The 23,348-nt window shown below is 39.3% G+C and overlaps 1 protein-coding gene across 4 annotated transcripts in view; it reads left to right on the forward strand.

Annotated features, from left to right (window-relative positions):
- Window positions 1–21,476, forward strand: part of AADAC (arylacetamide deacetylase) — an 84,586-nt gene extending 63,110 nt beyond the window's left edge. For 3 of the 4 annotated variants that reach the window (XM_085302848.1, XM_085302849.1, XM_085302850.1), the window contains 4 exons: window positions 13,873–14,095; window positions 15,367–15,436; window positions 18,682–18,853; window positions 19,948–21,476. In XM_085302848.1, coding sequence (XP_085158974.1) covers window positions 13,900–14,095; window positions 15,367–15,436; window positions 18,682–18,853; window positions 19,948–20,556 — 1,047 coding nt within the window. In that variant the 5' untranslated portion in view covers window positions 13,873–13,899 and the 3' untranslated portion in view covers window positions 20,557–21,476. Of the gene's footprint in view, window positions 1–1,324; window positions 1,503–13,872; window positions 14,096–15,366; window positions 15,437–18,681; window positions 18,854–19,947 lie in introns of those variants that run through there. The other variant, XM_085302846.1, reaches the window with a different exon arrangement.
- The last annotated feature ends 1,872 nt before the right edge of the window (window positions 21,477–23,348 follow it).

The following is a 23,348-nucleotide window of genomic DNA, read 5'->3' on the forward strand; positions in this document are numbered from 1 at the left end:
AAAAGGAAGAGATTGCCTGCTCGCATCATGTGAAGAGTGACCACAAAGGTATTTTCTTGGGCTTTGTTGGAGTGGTATCAAGAATGTTAAGTCTTGTCTTTACTGCTTTGTTGCAGAAGGACCAAAAAGAGGAAAAGATGTCCCATTCCTGCCTACAGAGTGATAGCACAGGCAGATTTTTAAAGCAGCAGAATATTTTGATGGTACCTAGAACTTAAGCAAGCAAAACATTTGGTAGACTGACTGAAGTTTCCTCGTCCTCCTCTGTATTTAAACTGAGATACAGATCAGTTTTCAGTCTTTTGTGGTGCTTCATGCTTTCTAGCCCTCCAAATGGTGCTCCACCCACAAGGGCTGACCAAAATGAAGCAAGTCCAGTGTAAGAAATTCAGTGACAGTGCTCCTTTGCACTTCATAATAATTCAACAAAAAAAGTAAACCAAATTTGAAGATTCTTTTACCTTTCCACTTTATCTTTAAAGCAGGGCCCTTGGTGCTTTATCCATTTTTTCTTATCTATTTTTTATTGTTCTTGTCACATGTCCTTAGTGGAAATATTACCTATCTCTGAATTCACTTCTTGGTGCAGAAATGCTTACACCTGGAAGATGGATAGAATCTTTTCATCCTGGGAACAGCAGCAATTAAATCTCATCTCTCAAGTATTAACTAGAAGCCCTGTAAAGATTAGGAAAGATTTCTTTTTTTTCTTTTTTTTTTCCTGTGAAACATTATTGCACAATTGACTTGCTGTATTATTACAAGATAAAGGGTTCACTCTCCCCAGAGCAAAAATTACTGACTATTATGTGAAAAAAAGGCAGTGGATTATATGATTATTTGGTTTGATCCATTAAAAGCATTTGGTGGYATTTAAAGTGGTAGGTGTTTGCACTAAATTCAAGCTCATGCTACATTATGATGAAGAAACTGATAGCTCCTGAATTTCAGTATATATGTTTGCCTGTGACTGTGACTTTTGCAGCAGTCCTCAGTGCACAGGCAGCATTCTGTTCCTTATTTTTTAACTGTTTTTTTTCTCTGAAGTCTTCCTGCTACCTATTGTTGCCAAATGCCGAAGCGAGGGTGATTGCTGTGTGAGAGCCTTGATGTTTAATCTTGAGTTAAAGTGTTGACTCAGTCCACTCTGAGCGGCTGAATGACTTACTAATGAAACACGTTTTTCCCCCTGGATATCAGACCAACCTCTGCCCAGTGGTATCAGCTGAGACCTCACCTGCTGGGCATGGTCCAAACATAACAGCAGATAGCTTTGCCCTTTCAGCATGTGCTGGCTTGTAAGTGCTTGGAGTTGATGAGAACACTTACTCTGATCAGTCTTGGAGGAAATATTCTTGTAAAACATGGGAACTAAAGCGCTATGCCTCTTCGTTGCCTCGGCTCTTGTGGCTTACTACATTTATACGCCCATACCAGAGAACATTGAGGAACGCTGGAAGCTGATGCTCATAAATGCTGTATTCAGAACTATAGGGCATCTGGTAAGTTTAAAATTCTTCCAGGTACTGGGTTGGAGTAACAGTATTGACACAGGAAAGAAAATTAAAGGGAAGGGACCTTATTAGCAGGGCTATAGGGAATATCTTAAGTCAGGTGTAGCAGTATCTGACATCAAGTGTGTAACTATGAGTAAAGAAACTGTACAAAAAATATTTAATTATATATTCTTGAAAAAAGGACATAGAAATGAACTAAAAATATGATATTTTTAGTGTGCATATAGTTGGATAAGTACAAACTTAAGTTTACTTTGCTTTAGAATCCTTTGCAGCTGAAGCACTGCTCCTTAATTTTTTTCTTTTTTTGCTCTGAACCTGTACTCAGAGATGCTATACTGGATATCAGAAAGAAAAAGTAGATCACTTTTTAAATACTGCTTATCTTTGCAGTTTCGTAGAAATCTACTGACAGCATGAGTCTAAAAATAAACAAAACTAATTATAGGAGTGTTAATGCTAAAGGATGTAGAAATTAAACAATATTTTTATATGAATGTGAAAACTAACTGTAATCTTGCCTCATGCAAAAGATGGTGTTTAGCTAAGCAGCACAGAACCATATGCTGCAGTCTGGAAAGGAACAGGTATTACAGGATGTCTATAGTTACACAGGACATATTTACTGACACTGTAGTCCGTATGTATTTCTGTGCTATTTTTATGTATTACATCCTTGGCTTCTGCTTCATACCAGTCTTGTTATGCAGCCATTTCAAACGTAAGTAAATAACTGTGAGCCCATACACCATGGATTAGTTAATGCTACAGTTCCACCGCCTAAGTACACTGAGCTGTTTTGAAACCAGCCTGTACTTAGTATCCAATAGTGGCTGCAGCAGTTTAACCAAAGTTCAAAAATGTGGTCAAAGATGAAGGGGATTTTGGGGTGTTGTATAAGTTTCTCTGGATGACTAGAAATGTTTTGAGACTGTTTTTCTTCATCATGAAAATGTATTAGAAGGGTACAAGGAACTGTGAGAGAAGTTTCTATTTTGCTTGACAGATGTTGCTGAGGTCATCTGCCATAGGCTACAGGCACCCAGCCTGTATGCTAACAAGTGTATGAGTTTGAGATTTTGCCTTTTGTGATGCTCAGCCTAAAACACAGTGGATATGATTCTCTGAAGTCCATTGTAGCCACTTTTCTATGCCTTTCTGTTGGAGCAGTGGGTGCCTGTGTTCTTCAGATGTCTCTTTAACACCCACTTTTAGACTGGATCTAAAAGCTACTGTGCGTTTTCAGAGCCTTCCGCTTCAGAAGACCATAATTCACAGTAGAGATCTCCTGTCAGATCTGTACAACCAGCAGAAGAAGGCAGTGCGTGCTGTTTTAAGTKTGCTCACAATCAAATGGGCTTTTTGCCACTTCCTGGTTTGCTTTGGTCTTGTATCTCATTTTCCAGCATAACTTGTTTAATAACTTCTATTCCCCATAGTAATCAAGATCTTTCTCATTTTCTTGGCAAGTTTAAAAGCATTTATAAAGGCCTAAATGAAGTGTAAAATCTTAAGCCTAAATTCCTGTAGTTATCCCATGTGCAAAAGGGAGCAGATAGAGAAATTGCAGAGGCTTAGAAAGGAGCAGCTATGTTTTCATTATGTCTGGCATCTACCCAGTAAGTCTGAGGTTTTAACTGGTGAGAGATGAAAAAGAAACAGGAAAGAAAATGTAGTTCCTGGATATAGTATCAAAAGGTTTTTTTCTGCATGCAAGGATACTAGATGATAGGAATCCTTACTAAAAAAACACCTGATGATAATAATGTACCACTGAGTTTCTCTCTGTTTTTTCAAGATGTAACATGTGATTCTCTCTCTGAAAGATCTGACTTCAAGCTGTTTGGCTAAGACTATTGGTGTAAGAAAAACAGATGGCATCATCAGAGTTGGCATCACTGCAATCATTCCAGCTGGGCACAAAATGTATTAATATTGTTTTGTATGACCTGTGTTAATTACACATTCCAATTTGAGTTGTACACCCATGGCTACCAGGAGGAAAGAGAAGGAAAGAAGGACAGGCTGGTGGGACTGAGAGAAGAATACAGAAAGTCATAAAGAATAGATCTTACAAGAGGTTTGAAGCAACGAGTGAAAGTGTTTACTATGTTTGTCTTAAGCTGATCCTTTACTTTCAGCATAGTGTATTTACCTGTTTATTGTGTTCCATTTGTATGTCCTTAAATCTATAGTCCTTTTTGTATATATATTTTTAAAATTACATTTTACACACACACACACACACACACACACACACACACACACATATTTGAGGGCAATATGTCCAGTATTGCAAGATGCTGCTGGATCCTGAGTATGAACAACCGAGTAAATAAAAGCTCCATGTTGTGGGGAACAGAGATGGGACAGGGGCTGGGAATTGTTCTGCCCTGGCCTGTTGCTGCCATTTCGGCATTTCAGCTCTGCTTCTCATCGATATCACAGGAATTCTTAATTGCTTCTCGGGGTGCAGGCTGGATTAATCAGGTGTTGGTACAACACCTCAAAGATGCCATATGTTGTGAAAGAGTATAAAACCATGCTGCTCCCCTGCTCCTGCTCATGCTGCAGTATATCCAGGGACCTGTTTGAGCACTGTCTGTGCCAGCATTTGTGGTATGCCTGCTTGCTTCTTCCCTTTGGGAATCTCCCGCTGGAGCTCACCTGTGGGAGAAGCTGCACGTGGGCAGCTCACTGGGAGCACCAGGGTCCCAGTGCTTTGTCAGATGCCTGCAGCCTGYAGCACACCCGTGCTGAATGCCCAGGAAGCAGAAACCTTTTCTTTCAGCGTTAAAAGAATGCGTATTTTCACTTCAAAAAGGAGCTGACACCTCTCAAGGTTATTACGCTGGCTGCCTGTTAGGCCTAAGTCTGTTTCCAGCAGCAGCAGTGCAGAATGCGTGTTTTGTAACCATGCCACCATCACGCAGAACTGTAATGCTAAGAGCTTCGACAGGGGTTTGCACTGGTGCAAATTAGTTTCGAGATTGCTTGAAAGCATCCTAAATATGGTCTGAGCAGCCATCTGATGAGAAGGCATTAATCTATAATAGCTTAAAAATAGGTATACATTTGAAGAGGAAGCCCTTATTTGTGGCTTTCTGAATCCTTCACTTTTACAGCCCAGGTTCTCAGCCCTGCTAAGGTAGTGTGGCACTGTGCATGGTCCTCTCTTGCCAGCCGTGTCCATACAGGGTGCTGTCAGGCTCTACATCCTAGACTTCTAGGGATGCCCAGCTATAAACTACACTACAGACTTGTGTAACTATGAACTATAAATATTCAAACCTGTTGGTCTGAATAAAAAATGCTGCTGGTTCCAGGCCGCTTTGGGATGGTGCCTGCAGGGAGAGCTGACGTACGTCGGGGCTTGCAATGAGCTCGCACAAGGAGGCTAGTAGGCTTCGTCGCTGCTATAACCAGGCCTGAGGCGTACAGAAGATGCCATTTGTTTTGATCTTCTTAAGGGAGGAAGCCAGGAAGTCTTTATTCACACATTTTTCTATACCATTTCAAGTCTAAACCCTAGCTAGGCAGGGTATCATCTCTAAGAATAACCTGACCTGTTTCTGTGGTATTTAAGCACAAAAGTCCTCATTTTTTGGACTGTACAATAGGCACACGGTATAAGATAAAATGTATACCCTCTGTGAAATAYGGTACAATACAGTAGTCTTTCCTCCTGGCTAGTATGTTCCAAGCTACAGCACTGGGTCCCCTAGGCCTCCTTTGCCTCCTCCCGAGCAGTGGGGCCTTCAGCTGGGCTCTCCTGAGCCAACCCAGCCAAGGGCCTGCACTCGCGGTCTGCTGTCAGGAGCTCTCGTCTGGAGAGGCGGTGTCTGGATGACTGCCTGTGCCAAGAGGGAAGGTGTTTCGAGGCGTTCAGGTGCTCGGCCTGCCTTTGGCAGGGTGGGGCTCCCTTGCCTGCAAGTAAATGTTCTTGTCCTTGTCACCGAGCGAGAAGCCCACGCAAGCATCACAGAAAACTGGCTCATCTCTTCTGGGGTGTGGAGGAGTGACTGTGCAAATGCTTTCCAAAGCACAAAGAGCGGGAACAGCAAGAATGGTGGTGTTTCCTCTTTCTCGTGGGGCGTTTTCAGATGATAGCATGATTGCATTTCATCTTTGGTTTTCAAATGATGACCTTTAAGCCACAGGCAGTAGATGAGTGATTTTTATAATGTAAAATGTCATTGGTCAGAAGACAGCACTGAGAATGATCAGAAACTTCAGTCAAGAGGATTCTTCACGACTTGTGRTAGAGGTTCATGATGTCAAAGGAGTTGCTCACTTTCTTCTGTATTCTGTATGTACCTATAACTATTTACAGCAACCACCACAGAAAAACTGGCCCATGTTCAATTCCAGCTCATTCCTCTTGCTTGCATAATATGAAAATAAAAGCACTAAATCCTTGCCTTTGAAGCAGAAGAACAAAACACTCAGTGCTACATACTTGTAGCACAAAGCTGCAGATTTGTCATGGAAAAGACATGCTGTTACTTTCTGACTGAATTGATGAAGTGTGAGTATATTATTAAAGAGAGGAGAAAAATATCGTTTATGAATACAGCAGAAGAATCAAAAGCATCTGAGATGCTTTAATTTAACACTGCAGAAAGCAATATGCAAATCTGGGCCAAGAAGTGTTCTGCTTTCAAAACAGAAACAAAATAACCTTGTTTCAGCTGGCATTACTGCTCCTGATTCCTCACAAGAGTCACAGAATCAGCAAGGTTGGAAGGGACCTCTGGAGGTCATCTAGTCCAGTTAGAAGCTAAGATAATTTTACTATGCTTTTAATTTCAGCAAAAGAAATCTCATATCTTGCATTTTTTATCACTAGAAGTTCTGAAGCCTAATAGATGCATGTTTTTAGTTCTGTGGCGATTTGTGGTTTCAAAGAGAAGCGTATCTTAAGAGCTGCCAATACAAGTAGAAAGTTAAACTGAAAGAGACAGCTGACAATTGAGTTACTTTGGGGAAAAAACAGCACGATGGTCTCGCTAGATTGGGCATTTGGGAATCAGAACATCTCATACTGCTTTTGCTGCTTGCTCSCCTTGTAGTTCAGCACAGAATGTGCCTTGGGTTCATTGTGAAGATGAATCAGTCAAATCCTTTGATGAGGAGTATTTTTCAGGTGTTCTATTGCTCTAACGTAGTAATCAAAAGACAGAAAAAGAAGAGTGTCCCCCCAAAACCTCTGAAATTATCACATATTCAGACAGGAATATGGTGCAAATACTGAAAGGAGGGCTGTTTGCTGCTGCCTGGAAATGCAGTGAATTCACCACTGCTGTCTTTAAATCAAAATTCAACATCTACTGAAAGATAACGTTTCTTGTTCAAAGAAAAGAGACCTCTTTGGCATCTGGTTTATGGAGAAAGCCCTTGCAAGCTTTGCCATTTGTACGTCACTGGATGTTGTACTCACTTCCCTTCTCACGCCCTCACAAGAGATGCGTATGATAAGGAAATAAGCAGGGACAGGGTAGATTTGACACTGGTAGTCCTGCTCAATATTTAAATGCTGAGAAAATACTTCTGCTCTGGGAGGTTTCTTTTACTTTGGGGAATGAAGCAATAACTCATCTGCAAATGATTGGACTGAACTGTTTCATTGTTCTTCCTGATAATGTTCATAGCTACATTCATTTGCTGTTATAAGGCATACCTCCAGAGCACTGGGAAGGGTTGCTATGTGCCGTTCAAATTTTATAAGGAACACGTAGTACTATCTGTACTCTGCTTCCAGAGTTCGTGAGTTAACAGGTCTAGCAACAGGTTTTGAAAATTATTTTGGCCACTGAAGATAAAAGATACATGCCCTTAAAGCCTGCAGTGTTAGATACCCTTGAAGAACCCTCTAAAAATGCATCTGTGTTAAACGTATATTTAATACTTCTTTCAGTTTTAGAAATTAAATGGAATTTAGTTGCTGCTATTTTCAACAAGAGTTTAGTTTGTTGAAGTATCTAATGCAGAATGCCTTAAATATACAATACTGTTTTCACAAGAAAATCCATTTTGAAGAATTCAGTGCACAGTGCTGGGTACTTTAGAAGTCCAAAGACTGAAGCTCATCATCTGTCTTGCGTTCAGGGTGGACTTTTGAATTTGAACATTAAAAATGTAGGCACATAAATCCTTATTCAGATTCTTTAGATTCTTTAAATAAAGGCTTGATTTTCAGAAAAGTTTGATCTTTGACAGATTTTCAGCTTTTTTTTGTGAAGTCTGTTTACTTTTATTTTGATGTCTAAATGTGAATTCAGCTAAACATCTGAAGCAGCTGTGTCTAATTAAAAGCAATAACTGTTCTAATTGCAATGTATAAGTTATAATAATTACAAGTTGAAGACAAAGAGAGAACAGACCCTACTTTTTTAAAGAAGGCTCCCATCCCCTTTTCCTAGGAATCTACGGGAACCTTGTTTCTGTCCCTAAGCAAAGGAGATTGTGTGAAGCAATTGCTGCTGAACAGGACAAAGTCATCTGTTGGCCTTTTGCTCTTCAGTCATTTCATTCAGAAACCATTTGCACAGAAAGTGGCCTGCGTGATATTAGAGACTTCTAAAATGCTATTTTTYCCCCTTTTACTAATTTGGCTTCTTTGTAACTTTTGGAAACTGAGCCTGAATTATGGGATGTTAAAATATAATTTAAAGGAAAATAGTAATTACAAAAAGCAAAACAAGGATGATTAGATTGTAACACTTTATGACATCAAACATAATATCTGGTGCGTTGTTATAAATTTCAAGAGATGATCAATTAAAGATATATATCTGTATCTTTATATATATTATATATATTATATTTATGTATTTTATATATATATATWTTTTTTTGAGAAGAATAACACATCTGTTGGAAAGCTAAACATCCTAAAATGTTCTGTACCAGTCTGGACTAGCTTATTTGTCATTAAACTTTATCTGATTTGGGGTTTTATCTAATGTATGTTTTTACATTCAGATAACACATAAGATAAGCCAGGATTTAGCATTAAAGCTATCAATAATGTAATTCTGTATATTGCTGTATAATTGGCAGTTACGTGAAGTCTTTTGTGAAATAACTTGTAACATCCCGTTGCATGTGGTTATGAAAGAGCCACGCAGCCAGTAACTGTAGGTGGAGGTGGAGCTGGCTGGCTTTTCTGTTGCAATACCTATGCTGTCTCCAGTGTTTTGTTGATATTGATATAACCTTTTATGGAACTGTCCTGTAGACCAAGCCATTGAAATGACCCATGTTAAATGCTTAGTGCACATACGTATGCACACGCAAACTGCCAACCCTAACGTCAATGTCTGGAATTTGCCAACACTCTTTCCTCTATGAAAAAATTGATAACGTGGTGCTAGTAAAGTCATTTGAGTGGTCATTTTTAATTAAAATATCCTAATTAATTTAACAAAATTAGGCATGGTATTAGTTTCAAAGAGAGAATTCTGCAGTGGCCTGCAGTTCAGGTAACCTCTTTTGCTGTCATGCAATGCCAGCTCTTCCATATGGGGGGGTTTCAATTGAATATGCACAAGAGCAGTGGAAAAAAAATGAAATTTAATATGTAAAAAAATTTGAAATCTGTTCCAATCTTACTTGAAAATAGCTAGGAATCCAAGTTTTTATGTCACTTCGAGCAGAATCAAGTAGCCAATGGCTTTCCAGCAAATTTAAGGTTGTATTCTTTTATGCCTTTCTTTTGTCTAAAAATCTGTCAGTTATTTGGTTATGGAAACTTTGGTTTAAGAGGTTGGATTTGAGGGGGCTTATTTTCTTTTAGGGTGAGCTTCCAAAATATACTGACCTTCCCCCCTCCAAAAAAAAAAAAAAAAAAAAAAAAACCCCCCCCCCCCCAAAAAAAAAAAAAAAAAAAAAAAAATCCTATTACAAATAGTAGATTTAAATTGTAAGTCTTTTCAATGTTGATGCTTTCTGACTTAGTGTCCGCTCTAGGCAGCTAAGACTAGGCTTATTAGAAAAGCACAAGGACATGTATTTTAAGAGGATTTTAACTTGGCTAGAGACTTTCTGAGATGCATTTAGCCTAATGTAACTTAGTTATTATATTTTTCATGAATATATTTTGTATAGTGGGATAGTCATTACCTCTTAGAAATAGTCATTCTTGGTAGAAAAAGGCAGTTTGTCTCTGGTTGTGTCGTGCTGAGACGCTTCAAAACTCAGGTTGTGTTCACTTTCCACATTCAATTTTGAGATGTCTTTTATGATCTTCCAAAAATTTGCCTACAGAACCTTCAAATGAGACATTTCATGCCACTTTGAGTGTAGCAGAAGTAAATGCATCCAAATAACTACATCCTAGAACACTGGAATATGAATTGACAGCTAATTCCCCTTTAGTGCCATTTTTGGTATCCATTCACTGTCAGTCACAGAGTTTTTGTCACGAGTGGCTTCTGGGATACAACCTTGGCAGTTTTGAAGTGAATAAGAAGTTTCCCACAAAATTAGAAGACTTTGAACATGAGGGAATACTTGGTTTTATTAATTTATTTATTTTTATTTATTTATTTATTTATTTATTTACTGATGAGCTTGGTGTCACCTTTATAATTCCACTTCCTTTAGAGGCCAGATCTGAAAACTAGAATCCTTTGCTTTAGCAGAACTCTTTGACCTCCTTATGGGGTATTGTGGTCAAACCCTGTGATCTAGAATACAAAAGGACTACAGCATCTGATAATCTGCAGCCTTTTGTCTTTTGATTTGTATAATTAGCAAATACTAGAATTTATAGACAGAACATCTCTGGTCTATAATCTAATTTGTCTTTGTGTGCCAGTGCAGAATTGCTCTCTTGAACCTTTTTGTTTCACTGTGAAGTGATGTGGTTAGACCCACTCAGTCATCTAAAACTCTTATCTCACTAGGTTACCCAAGGGGCAGTAGATTTCCATGCCTACTGGATAATGTTAAAATGTGGATGAGTATACAGAATAGTTAAAGTGCCACTGAACAGAATTTGTGTTGATGAAAATGGGATAAAACTACAGTCTGCATCCTGAGTGCTAAATTAACCCTGGTTATAAATCATATATGCAGTATTTGAAGGTAAAAGATAAAATAGAGTCACCTGCATAGATTTAGCATTTTGTGAGTTTTGAAAAGAATTTAATTCGCATGATGAGGACATGAGAATTCCTTATAGGAAGAAAATTAAATTATCATTGGCATCAAATAATGCTAAGGAGCTCTTTATTCTTTCATGACATACATGAGACTTTCGCTATAAAGAGCAAATTCTCTTGCTTCGTGAATGATAGAATGGTTACATGTCRTAATCTGCTTTCCAAATCCTAGGCGTTAAAAACACCTAGCTAGCAATGAAAGCTATTGCGTAAGTATCATTAGGCATTAGATAATACAATGCTCCTAAATCATTTTGGGTACAAACTTCTGCAGTCCATGCGCTTTCAGCTGAAAATAGCTCCAATAGACCATCGCTAAAAAATACTCTGCTTCCAAGGAGGCTGCCCAGGATATATGTTCTTCATATTGCAGTCATTTTACATGACTGTGACCACAATCAATTCCTTAACCAGGCTCGTATCATTTACTTACAATGAAAGTGCCTATTAAAAAAAAAAAGTATCGTTCAGAGTGTAGAAAGTAATGTTTCTATTTGTCTTCCAGTCATTGTGAAATTACTCTCMTGTCACTTTTTTTTGTGTATTACAGATTTCTAATGTGTTTTAGGATGTATTTCCAATGTTTTAGAAGCAACACAAGAAATAAGTTTCTTTATAAACTATTTAATTCACTGAAWGAAGAAAAAAGCCAATGAGATTTATATGTGAACAAATATTGGTCATGTTGTCTTTATTTATAGCCACTTCTCGAAGATAGCAGTGAGGAAATGTGACATTTGGCTTTGTCTGAGTATCGCTTTTTGGAATGACTAGTTGGTATCTATATTTCTAACTCAGTCACTACCAAGTACCTTTAGGAATGCTTTCGCTCTGAGTTGCTCTTGTGTATCAAAGATTCAGTATTTTTAAATCTTTGGTCTGTGAACAGAGGCCTTTCAGGCTAGTGGTGATTAATATTTAAACCTTTTATCTAAGAATGTGAAATATGCACCATTAGCTGCAGACTGCCTCAGTAATGCCAAAGGTGTTTCACATAACCAAGCCATTAAAATTGCAGAATCTGCAGCAGTGATACGTATCGGCATGGGAATAGCTGTCGTGTGGAGGAAAAAGGGTTAAGAAGCTTGGAATAGTTCAGCTTAGGGATGGGAGAGCTGAGGAAGTCATGTTGTAATATTGTCTAAATAATGAACAGTCTTGAGGAGATGGGCTCTGCTTTTTTCAAAGTGAAAAACACGTGGAAGATAGGAACTGTCAAGTGAATCTCCTTTTTTGCATGGCAAGGTTGTTAGAGTTTGGAGCTCACTGGAACTTAGAGGAATTCACCTCATGTTTCAAAAACGGTACCTTCTCTTACAGYCATATCCAAGCTTACAATGAACGCTAACAACATTTTTGAAAAAAGTTATGTTCAGAGTTTAAAATTCCCTGYGAGTGAAAGGGCTTATGAAACACTTGGGTCTGTGCAAAACGACGTGATGTCAGAGGAGCCGCAGCTGCCAAATACCCGCCTTTGGAGCGTACATTTTTACCTGCAGGTTTACCTGTTAAGGTTTGAGTTTGTTTTTGTTTTTTATTTAGACGTTTAGAATAATGATAATTTTATCTGGAAACCTAGAATTTCATACAAAATATATGCAATAAAATTTGGCCATTCCTTTATTMCTAGTTCCCTGAATCACATATTTTTCTTCTGTTAGGAAACTTCTGTGAAGTCTAGTAAGAAAGCTTTTTCTTTTTTTGCTGCTCCACAGAGATAATGATAATCTCTCTTCATTTTTCCATTACTGGAAGCTTCCAGTGGTTCCCGCTGTACTACATAACTGAGTGAGTTTCAAGATTTCTCGAAAAAAAAWTTTTTAAATTAATTTTAGGGGTATTTTTAGTACATTTACCAGGCATACAGAAATATCAGTTAGCATTGTCTTTATTGTTCTTCCTCCTCTTGGTGGAAAATTCCTTTATGGCCTGATTTTCTTTCCAAATTCTCATACTATTGGATTAGACTCCTGTAAGAGTTGGGCAGGAATCTTTGTCACAGGACTGCATGGTGCTGATACACCGCGTGTCCTCAGCAAGGGAGACTTTTGACACAGGTTGAGCTGTTAGGTGTCTGTGGCATGATCGTAACGATGAGGGTGATCAGAACTACAGTTTGGTCCAGATTATTCAACATGGGATGTGTGCTTCACTGACAGACAGCTGATGGAAATCAGTAAATTAGTGCTAGCATTACTTTTCCCTTTGTATTGTGAAATCAGTGTAATAAAAAGGGTTTGCATGACTCAGACAAAACTGGAGTGTCCTTGAGGAAAATGGAACAAGAAGTATTTTCAGAAGGCAAAATGGCACGATGGAATTTTTTATATCCCCTACTGACTCATTAAGACCTTGTGCAATGGACAGTAAATACTACTCATAATTTGTCCTCTGCTACTCAGAAATAACACTTCTTCACAGGTAAACAGTAGAATTGTTTGATGCAAAATAAAGAAATGAAACATTTTGGCTAGGGTAAGTTTACCAAAAATATATTTATGCCTTTTAAATATCTCAAAGTAGAGAAAATGGTTCCTTTTAAGAACATAAGGATACTCATCTCTAAATGATGCTCTTTGTCTGTGGGGATGGAACTGACCATTAAAAATTGCTGTGCCGCTTGGAGGCGATTTGTTGTTTCCTTGTGTCTGTGCCCCCAGTGTTCCCAGCATCCTGAAACTATTAGCTGTTTTTGTTTCTGGAGTTGATCACAAGAGCAGGTACTATGTTTGGTTTTGTGAAAACTGTCTGAAAAAACTGGGAAGTCGTGCTCGTTGAGCAGACCCTTGTATTGGGTCCCAGGAGGTTTCAGCAGTTGCCTTCCTTYGAGATCTCTGGTCATGTTCCTGTTGAAACTTAAGCTCTATGCCGTGTGTCCAGTCACCTTATTCTAGTTCATATACTCTGTCTTAATGATAACGAGCAGTAGTGTCCCTCAGCCTGCCTTCCACCCGCTTCTGAGACCGAGCTTTGCACCATGTGGACGTGAATGRGAAATAAGGGAACTGAATAATATGACGATCTGATACAATTACTCCTCCAAGTCAGCGACATTTTTTTTAGTAACTTCTATAGCAACTTTACATATACTTATACAGAGCATAAAATGGCTTGATAGAAAGTTGATTGCGGAGAGGGACTAAGGCTATATTTAAAATGCTCAGTTTTTCTCTTCTCTTTGATGCTAGGCTGAGTTTGCCGAGCAGCTGGGTCTGATGCACTATATGGAAGTCCTAATGCTGATCACGGCTGCTGAATATGTACCACCAACATCAGATGAAAATGTCACTGTGACAGACACAGAGTTCAGTAACGTTCCGGTTCGGTTATATTTGCCCAGAGACCAGTCGAGTGGATTGAAAAGGGGCATGGTTTACTTTCATGGTGGAGGATGGTGTATAGGAGGGGCAGGTAAGCTCTCTTCTGTAAGCACAATGGAGCTGTATGGAGCTCCATGGTTAATCTTAATTATTGCCTTTTGTTTTATGAGATTTGTCATGGACAGGAGAAGGGAACTGGTATTTGCCCGAAGCTGGGAAAGGGAGGTGGGTACAAAGGTCTGGTCCTGGTGCTCTGTTTCTGTAATGGCTRTGTTTTATCTGTAGCACCTGGTTTTGTTGTGCAGTATTTCTGGAAGAAAGGAGCAAAAATGAATATCTTAATAAAGAAAAGAACACCCAAGTAGGCATAAAAAGAACTGGAAAATCAAATGGAGATGGAGAGACAGAGGTTTTTTTGCTTACTAGAAATTTGATTTCCAGAAACTTCCCCATGGCTCTTGCTCTCTCTAAAACTTCCTCTCAGAATCAGGAGTAGGTTGGGGAAGGGCCAGARAGATTTACTGCCTCCTGAAATCTATCTGGGGGGAATTTTCCTTGTTAAAGTCTTCTATTGCATCTTTATTTCTCATGTATGTTCTCCTAGGAGGGAAAGTGTAAGTCTCTTGTTTCGGTTACAGTTGTGCTTGGTTTTCTTCCATGTTATTTCCATCAGAATCTTCTAAGATATTTTAATTCTCTGTGCTATGCTTTTGCTATCATTTCTGGAAATGATTCATCTTTCCTCTCCCACTCAGTCACATTCTCCCTTAGAGTGCGTCCTCCTCTTTTTTTTTGACTGTAGTTCAGTGCTTTATATAAATGGATGTAAATGACTGTCATAAGCCATCRCCCAAACTGGCATCGTAAATGTGTTAGATATGGCGTAAATTCCCAACACTAAGCACTATCTCACTTAGTATTGCTTCTTCTGCTGTTGATTTGCTAGTCTGTGGGTGAATGAGACAAGTTCCTTTCCTGAGCAAACTCTTTAATTTCAGTGTGATTGGACACACGCAGCTGAAAGCTGAATCAGGCCCTTGGTGTAATTTTCATTTCTGTTTTCTCTGCCATGAAAGCTGAGCCTTCAGGACCTTGCATTGAATGGTGCTTTTAAGTTTAAATAATGTGTTGATTTTTCATGCTTTGCACTTTGCACCAATCCGTTGTTGGTTCATTTATTTATTTGTGCTTCTAGATAAAGCCACATGCACAGCAGTTGCATTGCACTGTTGCAGAGGCGCAAAGCAGTGGAGGTTTTGGAAAGTAACTGGGGAGCTTTTGCCAAGAGAAACATGTAGCTATTTGTGTATTCCTTCTTAAATGTACTGAAATAACATTTTTAAGTAACTCATTTCATTTCAGGCATGAAACCTTATGACCTGCTGTCAAGACAGACTTCAAACCAGTTAAATGCGGTTGTGGTATCAGTCAAGTAAGAGAAATTCTGCTTCTGGATTGAATGAATTAATTCACTTTGATTTATCTAATTTTGCAATATCTTTTATTTAGATGATGTGCTGTGCTAGCAGTAAGTATTTGAAAACAAAAATTGTCAAGATAACAGTGGTGAATTGGTGGCCAGTGCTTATTTTTGGATATTGCTTTATGAAGTTGAATGGCTAACAAAATGTTTGGCCCRCTGTAATAATAGATACTTCCCATTTGTATAGAATTAATAAACATTCACTAGCTAGGACAGGTACTAGCAATCCTTTCTCCTTTTCTTAATGCTAAATTTTCACATGCTACATATGAGCCCTCTGAACAGAGGTAATAGTGACCTTCCAGTGATGGGTTGGGAAAGCAGGAACTCAYGTCCTCAGTATTTGCTCTCCTGCCCTCACAGATGCTGTAACCCCGAGCAGTTCACAGACATCTCTGCATGGGCCTGTGTTAAATTACTACATTGCAGTGCTTCTACACAGTGAAATGAATATTGCATATAAAACAAAGGTGGAAATAATTTTCCCTCCAGAAAAAACCCATTCAAAAACTCGTTGGAAAGACAGTTCCAGGGCCTTACTGCACCAGAGGTGCAGGCCTCTCCTCCCCCAGGTGAATAAATATTGTCTGCCCCCAAAGTGAATCAGTCCCCACGTACTTGAAAGGCTGCCCCAAAGTTCTGGAAAAGCTAGAGACTCTGTAGTATCTCTTGCCCCACCTTTGCTCCTATGGAGCTCTTATATGCACGAAATAGCTAAAATAAGATACAACACAAGACATTATGTCCTGTAAAAATACCTATTGACGCACAAAAGCCAAGGCTTTTTTTTTTTTTTTTTTTAATGGTAAATTAGTCTGTTGGGTATTTATTAGTAAATTTTATGTGGAGTTTTTAATTTTACATAATTTTCAAACAATATGAGAAAGCTCTTTGCAATACTGGCCAGATCAAATGAGGAACCTGACTGCCATGTCTTTTGATTATGGCAGTGATGCAAAAACTGGGATAGTGTAGAAAATTGAAGGTAACTTTCTAGGACTGCTGTTGTTGCTACACACTTGCTGTAGCCTTGGGAAATGGACTTGGCCTGCTAGATCCTGTTGTCCCTGGCATAATTATGTGGTCTGTAAAAATAGCACATGAATTAATAGGCACTCCATTAACTTGTTAAAGCTAATTTATGCTCCCAGTCAAGTTTTTAYAGGTACAATATCATGCAGTCAGCTACAAGCATAGTGTAGCTTGTTGTTCATCAGCTCTGAGGAATTACTGCTGCTGTAAAACCCAGTGTATATTGCTTTAAAAATTTTCAGGATAAGCAATGAAGGGTGGGAGACGTTGTTTCAAAGAAAACTGGTACAGAAAGAGCAATAGCCGTTGCTTTACCGGGCAAAGCCCTACCCCTCCGTCAAGGCTCAAAGAGGAGGGTGTCCAGAGGGGATTTTCTGGCACCCCTCTCTCTGCTGGTGGGCAGGGCTGATGGAGCGGGAGAGCGCCTCGGCGCTGTGCTGGCACCAAGCGGGGGGTCCCGGGGAGCCGCTTGTGCTGCTGCCAGCCTGGCCCGCTTCGTGCTGGCTGCCAGCAGCGAGGCCGCTGAAGCGGCTTGTCCGCGCAGGCTGCTGCCTTGCCAAGAAAGCTTCCCTGCTGCACAGAGATTTGTGAGCCCCTTACTAGCGGCCTCCCGTGGAGGCAAGAGCAACTTACTCTCCTCTATTATTAAAGTCGCTAAAAGCTGTCCAAAAATGCAAAGTCTGATATGAACTGGCTCAGGAAAACAGTCCCTTCCCACTCAACAGATTAGCTCCTGGAATGCATAGTCTGAGCCTTGAGGGCCAATTATAGTGATTGAAATGATCCTTTTTTAACTGTTGTTACCTTGCTAAACCAAAACAGCTGCAAGAAAGGACATTTGAATTGCCTGTTTTTCATAGGCTGTCAGGATTTACTAAGTTTTAATTAGTTACACCTTTGTAATTCCACTTTTCTGTAGTCTTTAAATACTGAACCACAACTATAGTGAAATCTGTGCCAGGCACTGCAAGCAGAGAGGAGAAAAAGCATTCTCAGCCATGTGCAGTGCAGGACCTGAGGACAGAAYGAGCAATAAGAAACAGTCAGAGTCATGATACTGTAATGAAATAGTGGGATAGTACTAGTCAAGAAGACACAGACAGGCTCTGCATACCAATTGCTTAATATTTGACAAGTATTTACAAAGGTGGTAGCAAAGAGGGGTTTGTTTGTTTGCCTTTTTTTTTTGATTTAGAAAGATTTTGCAGGAAGACATGTATTTTGTGGGTGTGTATGGGGAGTTCCTCCTCAGAATTAGGGAAAAAGAACCCGAAACAAAACAGATACAGGGCTTTAAAGGCTGATAGAAGCTTTAAAACGCAATACAGARATAGGAAAAGATACAGAGAAAAGTGTAGCATCGTCCAAGCAATGCTCTGGAAAACTGGTCCTTACAGGAGCATTTTGATGGGATGCGACAGGACAGGATAAAAAAATGCAGTCATGAAACTACAAAACATTAAGAATCTGCAGAATATTTTTTTGTTAAATGACAGACTGAAAAAGCATTGAGATGGCTGTGAAGGAGGAATATGAATAACGTAGACATTTTCTGGAGAGAGATGAAGGGTAATATCTGGTAGGAAATACAATTCCAGGAAGAGATTTTTAAAGGGAGCTGAGAGGTCACGAAGGATAAGAAATGCAGAACTGCAGTTAGGATGTAAGTAATTATCTTTGCTGCCCTGAAGTATTTTAATTATGTGGATTTTAGCATGGTGATAGGGTAATGAAATGTGTGTGCCGTTGAAGTATTATTATGCAAACATTCCCGGTGACAGCAAACCAGCACTGCTTAGGGTGTAGAGCGCTTCTTAGCACTGCTATCCTGTTGCTGGAATCAGGATGTCAGCGCCTGAAGGAAAACGAGCTATTCYGAGAATTACCTGGCATCCTCGAGGGAGGGCCAGTAACAAAGCGTGGAAGCTGAACCCTCACTAGGGATGGTGTCTCCCAGCCTATGGCATTTTTTAAATTTCTAGTGAAGTGGGAGGAGAAAGAAGTGCAAAAGCAAATTGTTGCTATTTTAATGAGAGGCTGTGTCTGAAGAATTAAGCTGTAAGATGGGAAAATCCTAGATGTTTTAGGTAGAAGAAACACAACTCTGAAAATGCAAGCATCTCTGGAGTTAAATAACACATTTCTATTCATGTCTCTAACAGTTACAGGCTGGCACCTAAGTACCATTTTCCAGTTCAGTTCGAAGATGTGTATGCGGTAACAAAATTCTTCCTCCAAAGCAGTGTCCTCTCACAATATGGGGTGGACCCAAATCGGATCGGTGTTGCAGGAGACAGTGCAGGTGGCAACTTAGCTGCAGCTGTGGCACAGCAGGTACATGGCTTCATTTTTTCATGACTCAAAACATTTTTTTTTCCATTCCAAGAACATTTAGAAAAGACAAACAGTAAAACTCTGCTCAAAGCAAGTGCATCTCCAAAATGTCTCTTTATGTTGGATGTAAACAGGGTGTCATGCAGCCTGTAGTCCTGTGAATGAGTTTTGGCATTTCCAGCTAAGCAAGCTAATTATTTTTTGTTTGTTTTTTTTGGTCATTTAATGGAACTGGAGTAGCTTTGATGCTATGGTGCTTTCCAAATCTTAATACCCTAAAAAACATTTTTCATTATAATTAGGGATGTATATATCATGCTATCCTTAGGCAAATTTTGACTGCTTTCGATGTGTTGTCAGGCAAGTGAATTTCAGCAATTTGATTCATATTGATCTAAAGTATAGCAAAAAAAGACTGAATGCTACAGTGTACAATTTCAATGCCTTTTTCTCGTCTCATTCAGGTTTATTTAATAAAGTCAGTATGATGTTACTCTCAAAATTATTTGGATTGTAACACATCTTGCTTGGAAAGGTTATGAATTTGCAGTGGACACTGAAAGCACAGAGAATGATAGAAGGCTGGAATTTGAGTGAATGGGGAAAAGGGTGACATATAAGAAATGTCAGGTTCAGTTCATCACATTCTATTTTCCATGAGTTTAAAATCCATGGAATCTTAGTTATTTGAATTCTAACACCTCAGATTTAGAGAACAGGATGGATAATCTTTATATTGTGTGAAATTAAGGAGCCTCAAAGCTCAAAATTTAAAATTATAAACATTTATAAATAGTGGTTTTTCCTACTTAGAAAACCATCAATGACTCTTAATACTTCAAAAAAAAATCACGGATTCWGTTATCTTTTAATATGAGATAATCTGAAATTGTATTTGATGTTTGAGGCTTTTTATACAACATATTGTTGTAGGTGACCAGCCTATGAATTTAGAATTTATTTAAATCTATCCTACTTTTTATTAATAATCTTATTTTTCTTACCTTGTGTGTTAATTYCTTCCTTCTAAGGTCTTCTGTCAATGTTAGAGAAACAGAACTTTTTTACTGACTCTGTGTAATTATTTTTTACAGTTGTTAGATGACCTTGAAGTCAAAACTAAACTTAAAGTCCAAGCTTTGCTGTATCCTGCTCTTCAAACTCTTGACCTAAATTCTCCATCTTACCGAGAAAATGAAAACATGCCAATGCTATCTAAGCCACTTATGGTCCGGTTCTTGAGTGAATACTTCACTACTGATTCATCTCTTAGAGAAGCAATGGCCTCCAACAGGCATGTTCCAGCTGAATCAAGCCACTTATTTCAGTTTGTAAACTGGAGTAAGTTGCTGCCTGAAGAGCTAAAAAAAGGTCACGTTTATACCAGTCCYGTTTATGGAAGCTCCAACCTTGGGAAGAAGTATCCAGGGTTTCTGGATCCAAGAGCAGCACCTCTGCTGGTGGAAGATGCCAAGTTACGTGGCTTGCCTCTGACGTATGTCCTCACGTGTGAGCATGATCTCTTGAGGGATGATGGAGTCATGTATGTCTCACGCCTTAGGGAAGCAGGAGTTAAAGTAACACACAATCATGCTAAGGATGCTTTTCATGGGGCTGTAGCATTTATTTCGAGCCCAACTGACCTGGCACTAGGACACAGATTGTCAAACCAATATATTAAGTGGTTAAATGACAATCTATAAATTGAAAATGCTGATTTAACATGCTTGGTTCATGGTCACTGGATGCAGTTGAGATACTTAGGGATAGCAGGGTKGTGTCTGTGCGAGATTTTTTGGTATGAGATTGCCACCTTCACTATGTGTTTCCTCGCAGTGACTGCATTACAATGTTTCTCATATGCTCTAGCAGGCAAATTAATTTGGTTCTGATCTAAGCATTCTTTCAGTACTGTCATTTAAGTCCAGAAACTCCATAAACCATCRGTTGCTATCCTGGGATTTCTCTCCTGCTGAGACCAAAAGGGTTCTTGGGCCTGGCCGTCCTCCTCCCAGCTGCTTTCGCACCCTGCAGCCCCCACTGAGCTCCTCTGGGATCACCTGCTGACTTTCATGCAAGTGAAAGACTTGATGTATTGCTGCTTTTGTTTGTTTCTTGTTTCTTTCTGACAATACTTCATCACAACAGGCTTGTGGAAAATTTTAATGTCTTTGTGTATGGAGGACACTTGATAACTGTTTGCTTCCAATCCCCTTTGGGGTCCTTTTCCACAGCCACCAGAGCATTCCCAGGGTGGCTTTGCAGTGAATAGTGCTGTGGGGCCCCTCGGCAGTGCGAAATCACGTTTCCCAAGGAGTGATGGTGGTGAGTGGAAGTGCAGCGACCTCATTTCATGAAGTCGAGGCTGTTTGTGAAAACCTGCCAGTTGCATGTGGCTAACGTTTCTGTGACACTATCTTGGCCTAGCAGAGTTCAAGGCAAGTATCTGAAAACAGAACTGGATGGCTACAATACAGTACAGGTATTAAGAATGCAACTGTTTTGTGTTAGTGGTTTTATTGAGTAATTACTTTCATTAATCTGTGTAGTAGAAGGAAATAACACAATTAAACAATACTGGATACTCATCAAATAAAGGAAATCAAAGATTATAGCCTTACAATAGCACTGCTGTGTATTTTATGCTCTGCTTATTTAATAAGGTGTGTATCATGTATTCTAATTATTCTAAAATTATTTAGCAGTATTTTCATATGAATTTTTAAAAATAAAATTAATTAGCTCTATATGCTTGAAAAAGAGATGCAATTCAGCTGTCAGTCTTGAACAAATGTCCTCTATATAAATGTTTTGTGTATTACAGAATCACAGAATCAGTAAGGTCACCTAGAGCATGTTAGACAGGGTTGCATCCAGGCGGGCCTTGAAGATCTCTAGAGAAGGAGACTCYACAACCTCTCTGGGCAACCTGTGCCAGTCCTCCGTCACTCTCACAGGGAAGAAATTCCCCCTCATGGTCAGGTGGAGCTTCCTGTGGTTCAGTTCGTGCCCATTGCCTCTTGTCCTGTCGCATGGGACAACAGAAAAGAGTTTGTCCCTGTCCCCTTGACACCTTCCCTTTTGATTTGTGCTGCTTCTGAATTCATCCTTCAGGTGGCAAGTGATTTACTCAATATTGTAGGAATAATAATGTATCATGGGATTAAAAAGCAAAGCATCTCATATAACGCACGTGTTTAGCATTGCTATCTTGTTTGCAAGTGCGCATTTTCTCAGGGTACATATGTGTGTCTGTGAACTCGCACTTTGTTTGGAAAATGCCTTGTTACGGAGCTCTYCTGTAATGGTGTTGAGCAGACTGCAGCTCTCCTGCACCAACTTGGTCTCCCGTTTCCCARCAGAAGTCTGTACTGCAGTTTAATTTCTCCCTCGTCTGAAATTAATTCGTAGTGGCTTGTTACTGCTGAGGAAGTGCATGTTTGTGTGTGCTGCTAGGGGGCTGCCTTGCTAGCAGCTTCAGTCTGATGCTGTATACAGAAATAATGATATATACACACAAATGTTTTCCAGGTAGACAGTTTTCCATCTGGTTGCACCTGGTTGCAGAACAACTTGAATTTTCTTTTGAATGCTCGGTTTCTGCAACAGATGATGGGTCTGCTTGGCTCATTCTTGGATATACTTTAACAGCACACTGATCAGCTTGGAGCCAATTTGCTTCAAATGAAAGCTGCTAAGAACAGTGTTCTCAATCTCCAGTTCTATCCCATTTATAAAAACACTATACAGTAATAGGCATATGAGGAGAAAATTAAGTTAATTGATACTTGCAGCTGAGTGGGGGATGAAATAAAGCTTCCCTCCTAATTACGTTTTTTCCCATTGTAAGTTTGTTAGTCCTTAACTTTCTACTGATCTCCTGCACTCATACAATAATGGTAGCTTTAGAGTGTCGACTGTTCAAGCCATTGACAGGGTGCTCATCTATGAAAGACATTTTCATTATGCCTAGGAAAATGCCAAACAAATGATGTACGCAACCCATTCAGCGGAGTGCTCGTCTGGGTGTTACAGATGCGCTGGAATCACTGGATTTCAGCTGGCTGAGGAAATTGGAGCTTCCAAAATTAAACTACAGTCTCAGTATCAGCAGGAATGTGGCCTCTCTGATATGGACTGCAATGGTCTATATAATTTTATGCAGTTAAACAAACTGTGCAAATAGTTTGTTTTCTAGTATTTTTAGAATTGTAGATAAAAGTTGTTCATTGCTGGCAACTTCATTTTAATGTCCAACAGAACTGGTGCTGCTCAGCATATTTGTTATTTATGTAGGATCAACCAGTTCATAAGAACAGTAAAAGGGTTCCCCTTAAGGGGTTAAAACTTAACACAAAAAGCTTTAGACATAAGCCTTATGCTGAAAACTCTACCAGCAGAGGACAGTACATCACAAAACTGCATTACAAGAGAGGCAGATGCTGAGTGACCCTGAACCGCTGAAAATGCAACAGCAGCTGCCTGAATGAGCAAA

The sequence above is a fragment of the Rhea americana genome, unplaced genomic scaffold (genome assembly GCF_003343005.1).
Source record: "Rhea americana isolate MKP2758 unplaced genomic scaffold, rheAme1 scaffold_193, whole genome shotgun sequence".
Lineage (NCBI taxonomy): Eukaryota > Metazoa > Chordata > Aves > Rheiformes > Rheidae > Rhea > Rhea americana.